Genomic DNA, 11,679 nt, shown 5'->3' with positions numbered 1-11,679 from the left:
TGGCATGTAGGAACTACGGCCTGTTTTGTGGAAGTCACATGCACGTTACCGGATAAACGTCGCCGTGTTTTACACGGAGAAGTATATCACACGGATGTTTCACTTGTGGTTGCTAGTGGTGGTGGTGGTGGGGGGGGGGGGGGGGGCAGTTGTAACCGCCCCACAACCGGTCCGCGGAGGATAGGGAAAATCGGTTCTCAGTGCACGCGATAGTGTGCATCGGAGGTCGTTGGGAGAAGCCTTCGTCCTGCATTGTACATAGAATTGGTTGAGTGCAATGACGGTACACTTACAGTATTACCTTTTATTAATATATAAGAAACATTCCGTCATTTCGGGCCTTGCGACCACGAAACGTCAGTCATAAAAAAAAAAAACGAGAAAACAAGAACAAATAAATTATAGCAAATAACATACAGGATACACAGTGGATTGTTTGGTGAAACACTGTTGTAGTTTCCGCATTCTCATTTAATAATTTAATAAGACATCTTCCGAGCGTTGACCCTTGTCTACTTAAATCAGTAGAGTGGTGGTGGCATGTCCTTTCCACAGTCGTCCGAGTGCGCAAAATGCATGTCATTTACCACTGACAGCGCCTTGTTATTTTTCTTTTTTCCGCTACGAATGGCGAACTAGTGGTCTATGTCTGAGAAAGGAGGGTATTTCCGATTCCCAAAGCGGGCGATAGCGGAAAAGGACGCCAAATAAAAACGCACTCCGGAAGCCATCTGCGCTGTGGAGGAGAGTCGCCCAAAAGAAACAGAAACAACGCAGAAAAAAAATAAAGGGCGTTTCGCGAGTGCCCGCCGCGCCACGCGCCGCGGCGCGGCGGTCGCACCAACGGCCGCGCATGCGCCGTCGGTCTCTGTTGGGGCGCGTTTGATGTCATCAGCGGGTGAAAATGGCGGAGGGAGACCTGAACGTAGACAGCATAATTTCCAGGCTCTTAGAAGGTGAGAAAATCTTTGATTTGCACTTGTTTAAACACTCGACTGAGCGAACGTTTGTTCCGAGTCGCCGTCGAGCCGGCTCGAGTGTTGTTTCACGCCCAACTGGGCTCTGTTTTGGACGCCGGTAGGCACAGGTTTTTTTCTGCCGTGCATACTGTCATTGTCATTCGCAGCAGCGGCTGTTGGAGCGGGGTTTTTTTTTTTTCTCGCGTGTTTGTAACCGCGCGACGCGTCTTGCAATGTGCAGAGGGACAAAGTTTTGATTTTCGTGCGAGACTACAGTTGGGAGCAAGCGCGGTCACACCCGCGAAAACACTCGTGGACCGCGCTTCAAAAACGCGAGCACCCTACTTAGCGCTGGTTGGGAAGGGGGGGAGAGCGGCGGTACGAAAGAAATGGCCGATGCCTGGGGCTCGCGTGCGCGGGATGTGCCAGGCGCTTGATAAGCTGGGGCGTTGTTTCTCGTGGTCCTTTTTCGCCTCCCGCATTGCGTCCGCTATGACGGATAACGTGCACTACGCGTCGCGGTGTCGTTACTGCGCACCGACCCCCCTCTCGTGCTCGCAACCTCGGATTCGCGGGGCCGCCGCAAAGGCTTGCCTCTCGCCATCCGTGAACCTGCACCTATTTCCGCAGCCGCACCTTGCTCCGCACCCGAGGCGACGCAAAAGCAGCTCGAGTTTTCTTTTCCTGTGACGCGTAGAGGGTCTAAGCCTTTTCAGCGCGCGGCAAACTCGTCTACGAGAACGTTTATCGGTGCGACCTTTTGCGGTGTCCGCTTTTTGAAGCGCTCGGCCGCAGCTCGGTGTCGTGGGTAGGCTTAGCTGAAATTGCCACCGCCTTGGCGAGAACACTGCGTGCTCGTTCTCAGCGAGCGTGCCGCATCGGCGAACGGGTTCCAGCTCGCGCCGCGGCGAATAAAAAAAGCAAGAAGATAGCGGGAGATAAAACGAGTCGCCCTGTTTTCTTTTTATCGCCGTGCGGCGATGTATGGGTGAGGTGGCTTGGTGTGCTCGCGGAGATTCGCTCCGAGAGGAGGCTACCTCTCGCCCTCCGCGTGTATTTTAACCTTGAAAATCTTGTGGGCATTTCGTCACTGGTGACGGCGGTGGTAAGGCACGGTGTCCGGCAGTCTTCAGCTGGCGAAAGGTTGCCCCGCCTCGGTGTATAAACGTTCTTGCGAGAACGCGCCGAGGTGCCTTCAGCAGGATAGGTGTGTGTGTGGTGGGGGGTGCATCGAGGTGAGGGAAAAGCGGAGGGGCGCTCATGAGCTCTGTGCCCGTCGTTTATTCTCGGGTTTTTGTTCTTGCGCAAAAGCAGTGCCGTCGCGGCCCGAAGGGATTTCGTGTGTCTCTAGGGGATTACCTTCTCTCTCCCTGCCTCATCCCGCCACTTTTTATAAACACGAGGCAGCTCTGCGGCCACCATTTCCGTTCCTCGTTGGTGTTGTGAAACGCGGAAATCGACCGAAGAGCGCCACACCGTCCGGCTCTTCCGTTTTTAGTTTCCGAGACGGTGGACCGTAGGTGTGCTAAGCTGAGACCGGCTGGCCCGGTGTGATCTCTTCTGGTCTAGCCCGTGCGTCGCTTAGTGCATGCGGTCGTTGTTTATCGCTACTTATCGTTTCACGAGTGTTTGTTTCTCCTGAATCGTCCTGTCCCCCCTCCTTTTTCTTTATAGCTTTCTGCGTTTTTTTTGTTTCGTTATCGCGTAACCAAATAAAGCGCGATACAGCGCATTGAGATGAGCCCTGCTTCAAGGACCCCGTGTCTGGCGCAGCACGGAGGGTAGACTCGGCAGGCAACACTGATTTACACCTTGACAAAATATGCTCTGTAAATCATTGCACGTATAACGAGGGGGGGGGGGGTCAGGGTGATAACATCGTTTTAGCATTTCGCCTCCATCGAAATGCGGTCTCCTAACTCGGATCCGATTCCCGGCCACGGCGGTCCCATTTCGACGGGGCTAAAAACCACGTGTACTTAGGTTTCGGTTCGCGTTATATTAATTACACCACGTAGTCGAAATTAATTACGGCGTGCCCTCATTACGGCATGCGTCATAATTGCGTTGTTTACTGCATAAAACCCCGGAACTTTGTTTTTATCGTAATGAAAGGGTTTCTAAACAAAGTGCTTACCCCTAACCACGTTTGTAAGCAAGCCTTTCGCGGCAGTGTTTGGGGAAGGCGGTGTTAGCTGCTACTATGACTACCATCGCATCATAGCATGGTTTTCCGTGATAATAAACCGTTCCAAGTGATACTCATCCAGGAAAAACTCGTTACGTACAACGTCCAGCAAGTTGCTGGCCACCATGCCGAGACTCTGTGTTTACGGACAGTTTGATCGCGAGTCCAGTGACAAAAAAAAAAAAAAAACGAAACAGAAGCGACATAGCGCAAACAGAAAAGAACTACGCGGACATCGACAATCCGCGGTCTGGCAGGGGCTGTCGTTCCGAGATAGGGAAGACTTAGGACGGGTTTGAGCAACATCAGCTAGATTGTTTGAGGGATGCTATTGTCGCCGACGCATGCAACGGGGGCGGCCGTTTGATGTATCGTCCCTGGCGTTGCATAGACTATTGTTTCTAATTGGCGAGGCAGAACACGTGCTGCGCCGTTGTCTGTTTTTTTTCCCTCGCCGTCCGCTTGCGTGTAGTACTTGTAGGGCCCGTTTTCGGAGCCTTCCAACACACACACACACACACACGCTCCTTTGCTTCACATCATCTCGTCGCCGCGACTTCTCTGCTTCCTAGCGCATGCTAGATTGTTGCGCGTTTTGGTTACGCTGCGGTGGCGCGTCAACTTTTGTCTACTCCTACGAGACGCGATGTAAGAAAAAAAAAAAAAAGAAACTCGGGCCTTGTGTGCCCCAAGCGATTTGCCGCAGGCACGTGAGGAGCGAGCATTGTTCCCGGAGCTATTTGTTCCGCCTAATTGGGGTGGAAGGTTTTGAGGGGGAGGGGAGGGGGGGGGGGGGGACTGCAGCGCGGTGTGCATGCGACTACGCCGTTGCCTTCTGCGTGTACCGTGAGAGACGCTGGGCCCGTGTTTGCTTTTGTGTTTGTTTTTTCCCTTCTAACTCCTCTCTCTTGTGTACTGTCGTTTGTTGCAGGGTGCTCTTTTCTTTCTTTATTTTTTGAGGAGGGGGGAGGGGGGTGACTAGCGCGCTGCACGAAAACCGGAAAGACTTAGTCCCTTTCAAGAACCCCGCTTTTCTTTTCTTTATATTTTTTCCTCAAAACCCCCTTTCCTGCTATTTAGTATAGCTCAGAACAACAGTGCATCGTGGGATAACATCCCTTCTGAGGTTTGGCTTTGTTCGAAACATTTTTTTTTTGTAATTTCGAAGAATACCAGCGATGTAGAGATTTCCAGATAACCGACGCAAAAGCGGGGGGGGTGGGTGGGGGTGAGTGAGTGGAAAGTATTCTGTATACAATTCAGATGTTTAAGAATGAGAGCTGAATTGAAACAAAAAGAAAACAGTAAACGAGGAGAGGTGTGAAGCTTTCTTACTTATTTGTTGTTTAGTCATTAGTTGTTTCAAAACTTTAGTTTTGTTGTTTTTTATTGTTGTTTTTAGTTGTTTCATTTAGTTGTCCTATCAAGGAGGGGCTGTCACCTCATCAAGCTACTCACTGTAGTAGCTTTTTGTGACAGCTGCTATCTTTCCTTTCTTCGAAAGATGAATAAACTTGATTTGATTTGATTTGAAAAGAATACATATGTCATTCCAAGGGAACATTGTGGTGAAAGCTGACCACAGGGGAACATTGTGGTCAGCTGCACGAAAGAGCTGCTCGCCGCATCAGATGGTAGCAGTTCTGTGCAGTTTAGCAAAGGAAACGGCTTCCATTGGTTGACCGGATGTGAAAGAGAACCGAAAGTGTGGGATGTATGCACGCAACGTCTGCGTAGGCCGTTTCTCTGTACGGTTTACAGCTTCCACTGTTCACATGGACGTAAACAGATCGAGATTACGCAGATTTTCACTGTGCTAGTTGTGCTGCGAAATGCAGCTCCAATTACATCAGTAGAGGTGCCTGCTGTCTGCCATAAAATGAAAAAAGTCTTAATGCAGCTTTCTTGGTACATGCTGAAATTCAAAAACAGCTCTAAGGCGGGACGCAGAATAGCGGAAGATATAAATAGCATTGGAAAAAACAAATTTGTTGGAAAGCACTTTGTTATGCAGGACACCGCACGTGCAGAAAGATTAGTAACTGGTAAAGATAATCATGCTCTTCTGCCCTCGCCCCCCCTCCCCCCCTTTTTTTTTGTTTCTTTGCCACTGATCTTTGAGCTCTTTCATAGTGGTTCAGCAAAAAGTATCATTGATACATTAGTGGTTTGTTGCCTTCCATCTCGGAGACAATTTGCATTTTTGTTTTTTCATTGGCCGGTGGCATCTGGGAGCTTTTGCCGATTTGCTCAGTCTCCGAAATAGGAGCACAGACTTGATTTGAGTGCATAATAAATTGTAAAAACCGCGAATCACCGTTCCTATAGTGTTATCAGTCCCCGTCAGAGCTTTCTTTTAAAAAAAAAATAGTAATCTGTACTTACAGTCCAACTCTAGCGCATGCGAGACTGTCACGTTTACGATTTTTACGAGTTTAGTGGGATGCAGGGTGTTCTGTGACAGTTGCAGCTTCGACCGTGGAGTGCACTTGTTCCGAGCTTTGTTCCCTTGCGTTACATTCTTCGCATTGTTGTACGAGTACGCCGTTCGTTGTCTTTGCCCCTTTTTATCAATGTCGCTTTTGTATCCGTTCATTTAATGCTACCCTTTGATACATCCAGAGACAAAGGAATTATTGACACTTGTTTTAACAGTCTTGTCAGATGTACTGTGTGCTGCTATTCATTAGTTGAGCAATAACACCACAGTGTTAAAGGGACACTCAAGTGAAACGATGGAGCGGTTTAAATTGATAAATTGTACCCTCTAATGTTAGTTTCAATATCATAGGTCTACTAGTAGAGCAGAAAATCAATTTCATAGATTGATTTCTAAATTTTGTGGCGAAATTGCTGCACATCACCACAGGGATTTCGAAGTGTATTTTTTGTATTTTTGTATTGTTGGCTCATTCAAATTTCCTGAAACTTGTTTATGTTAAGCCTATAGCCCCCTCAGAAGGCACTACTTCATTTTTATTGATCAGGAACTACGTCAAAATCTACAATGTCATGGCGTTCGTTGCGGGAATTTCATAGTGGCGTCGTCACCAGCATTTTCTTTCTGCGCGTTTTCTTGATTACCAAGCGTCTTCTCACGACAAGCGTGTTGATTTTGGAATTGTGAATCTTATTTACTAATATGAGAAAAGTCATTTTTAGTGTCCTTTAAAAAAAAAAAGCCTAAGAGCATCACATCTGTGACCCGAACGTTATGTGGGAGGCAGCAAGTATTGTGTGGACGTGCAGATAAACAACTCATTATTGCACCTCTGGCTGATGTTTGGTAATCCTGCATTGTGCTATCTGCACTTACCTGCCCACCTCTACAGCCTTTTGTATCTGCACCCATTGTTTCCAGAGGGGTCTCTTTATTAGCTGCCGTGGTTGTACTGTGGTTACAGCGCTCGGCTGCTGACCCGAACTTCACAGGTTCGATCCCAGCCGCAGCGGTCGCATTTTAGTGGAAGTGAAATGCTAGGGGCCCATCTACCTAAATTTAGGTGCACATTAAAAGACCTCAGGTGGCCGAAATTTCCGGAGCCCTCCATCACGGCATACCTTATAATCGTACCGTGGTTTTGGTGCGCAAAACCCGAGCAATTATTAGCATATGCCCCTATTATGTGAGCTCTTTATCAAATGAGTTGCGTTTCTGAGCTATTATTTTTCTCATATGTACATTGCTGTCTACCTATTTGCGCTGAGCTGGTTAATTGGGATACTTTTTTTCTAGGCGGATAACTTGGGTTTCTCATTTTCGTCAGTTTTTACCCTATTGTCCTGCAGAAATAAAAAGAAGAAAGACTAGTGGCAGTTGTTTATCGTTTCTGTAACAATTTTACGGTCAGCTGCCACGATGGCCCAGTGGTTATGGTCACACAATATTGTTGTGGGCCTTTTCTTGCGTACCTACCATATAGCAGGTACTTCCAGCTCATGAACAGTGTGTTCTGTTTTCAAAATGAAATTTGCCTCTACCTGTTTCTAATTGCATGTATACATGGCTTGCATTGACGTCACCGTGGCCGCCATCTTTGTGAACAAACTGGTTGAGACGCAGGGTGAACTCTTAAGCCCAAACCCCATATGCGCGAAAATGCACGCGACAGCGACGAGCGATGCTATGAGCGACGAAACGAGCCGTTCGCGCGACGTGTCGCGTGGTCGTTTTCGCGCGATCGCTCGGTTTTTCAGATTTGGAATCTGTCGCTCGTCGCCCGGAAGTGCTGTGCTCAAGCAGCCAATAGCAAAACACCGGAACAAGATGCATCAGTGACGTACTGCCGATTGTCGCCGATTTCTTATCGACGCGCATCAACAACAACGTTCATCAACATGGCCAACGGCGACGAGCGCAACGTTGACGTTGAACGCGAACGTGCCCTCAGGGACGGGAACTACAAGTCCCGCGCCGTCTGTGACGCGGCTTGGCGGCACGTAGCAGCAGTGATGGGATCGAAAAAAATGCTGCAAGACAATGATAAACATTTTATGTACCTTTAAGCAACAAAACATCGTATTTTACATTGCATACCGCTGACTACGGGCCACTTTTGGCACGAGTAAACGCCCTCATGCCAGCAACAGTGGAGATCGCTCGCTGAAGCCGTCGCGTGAATGGGGTTCGCCCATCCAAGCGACCACTTGCGCGAAGACGATCTACGTCGCGTCGCTCGTCGCTGTCGCGTGCATTTTCGCGTATATGGGGTTTGGCCTTTACTGGCAGCAAGGAACAATGACATCTGATTAGTTGCGGTGCCTCCATCAATCCTTTGTGTTCCCCCTTGGCGCAGCTGGGGAACAGAAGAAAGCAGGGAGAGCACAAGATAAAAAAGTCGCCGTGGCCGCCATGTTTGTGAACAAGAGCAGAGAACCTGTCTGTGACGGCACGTGCAAGCCATGTAGATATTTCTGGTTGAATTCCTGAGTGAGCGAGGCTGACCTTGAGCGCCTTCACATGAATGCAGTTTTTTTGGCAATTATATAAGTCGTAAAGGCAAAAATAATTTATGCTGCAAATATTTTTCCGGGACTATGCAATATCAGGATTTCTTTATTCCTGGAATATCTGCACATGTTTTGTATGCTAGTAAAAGCACTCAGTCAGAATTACTGTAAATTTGTTGAGAGATCAGTGATGTTTTCTTTCCAGAGAGCGTTGATGATGAAATCTCATTTTCTGTTTACTGTCGCTTTGAGAGATGGCGTTACCATGTGCCACGAAGTCATGGCATGCAACTCAACAGTAAACATTAGGCCACTATGATATTGCTTATGTCTGCCACACTCGTGCAAAGTTTTCTAGTTTTATCAGTAATTCAGCTAACATCCTTGTTTTAGTTAGGTTTTATGTGAAATATAAATATGAGGTTCATTAAATTGTTATTCTGATTCCTGCAGCGAGGGTGTACTGATTCAAATTTCTGACCCTGGAGTAACGGCAGAAGTAATGTGGGCTACTTTTTCCGGTAACGGTAACGCGTTACCTTTTTTTTTTGTAGGTAACGTAGGAAGGTAACGTGTTCCTTTTTTGTTAGCTTAACGAGTAACATATTTAGTTACTTTTTTTAACACTTCGAACGCATAAAGCATTAGTAATAACTACATCTCCTTCAGGCATGAATTATGATGCACTGTCTGCAGATGTTTCAAATTAGCACAACATAATTCTAAGGTACTCAATATTACCTTTCAAGAAAGAAAATGTAATACATTGTTTTGGGCTAGTTCCACATGTGTAATTAGTATGTAATTAAGCATTTAGTTATTCTGTAGTCAGTCGTACTCCATTTTTACCTAAGAACCGAATTGTAGGCTCATAATGCTTGCACAATTTGTTTTTTGTTGCATTCATATTGAGCAAAGAAAATGGTCTACGAGCGTGGCGATGTGGGCTTGTTGGTGCATAATGGAAAGGCAGTTTCTTAGCGCTGATGTAGACGAGTACACATGGGCGCTACTTACAACAGCGCCCATGTGTCTAGTGTCTCTTCCTATGTGTCCTCGTCTACATCAGTGCTAAGAAACCGCCTTTCCAAAGAAAATGGTACTTTTGACGTTGGCCCTGGAACATGGCACATCGAAGGACCTATTGCACATCGTAGTTTCTTCACCAAAGTGATCAGCTACAGTTATATGCAGCACATTGATATTAAGTCAAGACACGTTGACTGTGCAGAAGGTCAAATTCATCCTATGTGCAACGTGTGTCCGCTGGTTCAGAGAACTGGCAAAAACAAGTAGCGTCCGCATGTGTGGACACTACACCTCAAGGGGATGTACGGACAAGCTAACAACTCTACTGCGCGACTCTACAGTGACAGGGATGACAAACTGAGCTCACGCTGTGCCGAAGGACGGGGTGGAACCGGAGTGTGATGGTTGTTTCTTCTGGCCTTTCCTGCAGTCCGGGGATGCCGCCCAGGAAAGACGGTGCAGCTGACGGAAGCGGAGGTTCGTGGCCTCTGCCTAAAGTCGCGAGAGATCTTCCTCAGCCAGCCGATCCTGCTTGAGCTCGAGGCACCGCTCAAAATTTGCGGTGAGTCCACTTCTCCATTCTCATGCGTGCTCTTGCTTTGGGGAAGTGGCCAGGTAGTTCCTAAACTGCACAGTGTTCAGCTTCTGGGCTGTTAGTGTGGCTGTACGCAGAAGTTCTGGTTGCCATGTCGAATGTAGGTCGAGGTACTTCTTCCAGGCGGCAAGTATGTGGGAAAGTGCCCTTGGTCTTAGCATAGCTCATTCTTTTGTGGCATGAGAGGCACTGGACAAATTTTATATACTTTTTAAAAATGAAGAAAGAATGGAAAGTCATTGACTTGGCGACCTTGTTATTTAAATTCTTCACTTTCATTACTTAAAAAAAAATATTTTGAAAGCCTGCCCTTTAGGCATAGTACAATGTGTTGTCTTGTACAGATTTGCTTTGTGTATGAAGTTACATTGATCAGTGAAATGGTTCGGGCATCTAGCGAACAAGGTTTGCAACAAGGTGCAACAAGGTTTGAACAGTGCAAACAGGTGTCTCTACCAGTCTGTCATTTAGTGCTTTTTAGTGTCTCTCTAGCACTTGTGGATAAAAGTTCATTTTTGCGCTTTCCTTGCAGGTGATATTCACGGCCAGTACACGGACCTGCTGCGGCTCTTCGAGTACGGCGGCTTTCCTCCCGAGGCCAACTACCTTTTCCTGGGCGACTACGTCGACCGAGGCAAGCAGTCGCTCGAGACCATCTGCCTGCTGCTCGCCTACAAGATCAAGTACCCCGAAAACTTCTTCCTGCTTCGGGGTAACCACGAGTGTGCGTCCATCAACCGCATCTACGGCTTCTACGACGAGTGCAAACGACGCTACAACATCAAGCTCTGGAAAACGTTCACCGACTGCTTCAACTGCCTGCCCATCGCCGCCATCATTGATGAGAAGATCTTCTGCTGCCATGGCGGTGAGACCAAGTTTCACATTCCATTTTCTGCCCAAGAACAAACCAATTGTATGTTTGTGCATTTACCGTGGTTATCAGAATCGCTGTGGTTATACGTATTGTGTAAAACTGTACAATGGATGCTTGTTACCATGCACCGTAACAACACAGCCAGAAAAGCATGATATACCGAAGTGTATTCTAATGAACATTGGGCCAGCTTCATGTTGTGTTAAGACTGAAATGCGCGTGATCCGCTGTCTGTTCCATCATTTGCATCCTGAGACAAAGCAAATTTGGGGTGGGTGAAATCAACTTTATACTCTAATGATACACGATACACACTGGCGGTATGACACGCTGGCTGCCCACAAACGGCAATATCCTGTTGCTGCGTACTTTATCTGACAATATTTGGCCAATATTTTGTCCGTTGTAGCCAGTGGCCCGTTAAAGGTTGGTCAGTTTAAAGTGGTAATTTGTTTCTTAATATTTGCAGAGCTTAGTGAGGGGAATGGTCTAGTATCCGAAAGCATGTTGCACGCATGATGCTGTGGATGACGCAGCTTTTGAAATAGGGTTGCACAAGCATGCCAGCCACAGTAGGGTTTAGGAACTGTTCAAAACGGATTTTCAGACAAAGCTAGCCTTTATTGTAGGCTTGTGTGGTGAGGCTTCATGGCTAGCATAACGAACTGGAACTATGTGCTCAGTCTTTGAACATTCACAATGACAGGCAGCGTTTTCATGTAAACTTCAGATACTATTTCAAATTATCTATGTCTCTTGTGTCTGATGTTTAACACTGCTTCAGTATGTGATTGTTCCCATGAGTGCATTGTTGTTGCTCTGCTTTCTTGACTGAAATACGAGGGTGCTGTCTGATGATTCACTAGTGCTTAGAAATGGCACGTGGCTTTCGCTGCAGGGCTCTCCCCCGACCTCCAGTCCATGGAACAGATCAGGCGCATCATGCGACCAACAGACGTTCCGGACACAGGTACGTTGCTTTGCCTCTGGTTCTGTATTGTGCCTTCAGATTTGTTATTAATCACGCAATCAAGCTCGATAAATCAAGTTTATTTCACAAGGAAATTCTGGATGGTCTTAG

General features: G+C 47.2%; 1 protein-coding gene across 1 annotated transcript in view; it reads left to right on the top strand.

Annotated features, from left to right (window-relative positions):
- The first annotated feature begins 799 nt into the window (after window positions 1–799).
- LOC119374148 (serine/threonine-protein phosphatase PP1-beta catalytic subunit) overlaps window positions 800–11,679 on the top strand; it is a 28,187-nt gene continuing 17,307 nt past the window's right edge. The window contains exons 1-4 of the mRNA XM_037644210.1: window positions 800–956; window positions 9,557–9,688; window positions 10,254–10,589; window positions 11,497–11,568. Coding sequence (XP_037500138.1) covers window positions 905–956; window positions 9,557–9,688; window positions 10,254–10,589; window positions 11,497–11,568 — 592 coding nt within the window. The 5' untranslated portion in view covers window positions 800–904. The remainder of the gene's footprint in view (window positions 957–9,556; window positions 9,689–10,253; window positions 10,590–11,496; window positions 11,569–11,679) is intronic.

The sequence above is a fragment of the Rhipicephalus sanguineus genome, chromosome 11 (genome assembly GCF_013339695.2).
Source record: "Rhipicephalus sanguineus isolate Rsan-2018 chromosome 11, BIME_Rsan_1.4, whole genome shotgun sequence".
Lineage (NCBI taxonomy): Eukaryota > Metazoa > Arthropoda > Arachnida > Ixodida > Ixodidae > Rhipicephalus > Rhipicephalus sanguineus.
The sequence above is the reverse complement of the archived record's forward strand: the minus strand, read 5'-3'. Positions and strand labels throughout refer to the sequence as shown.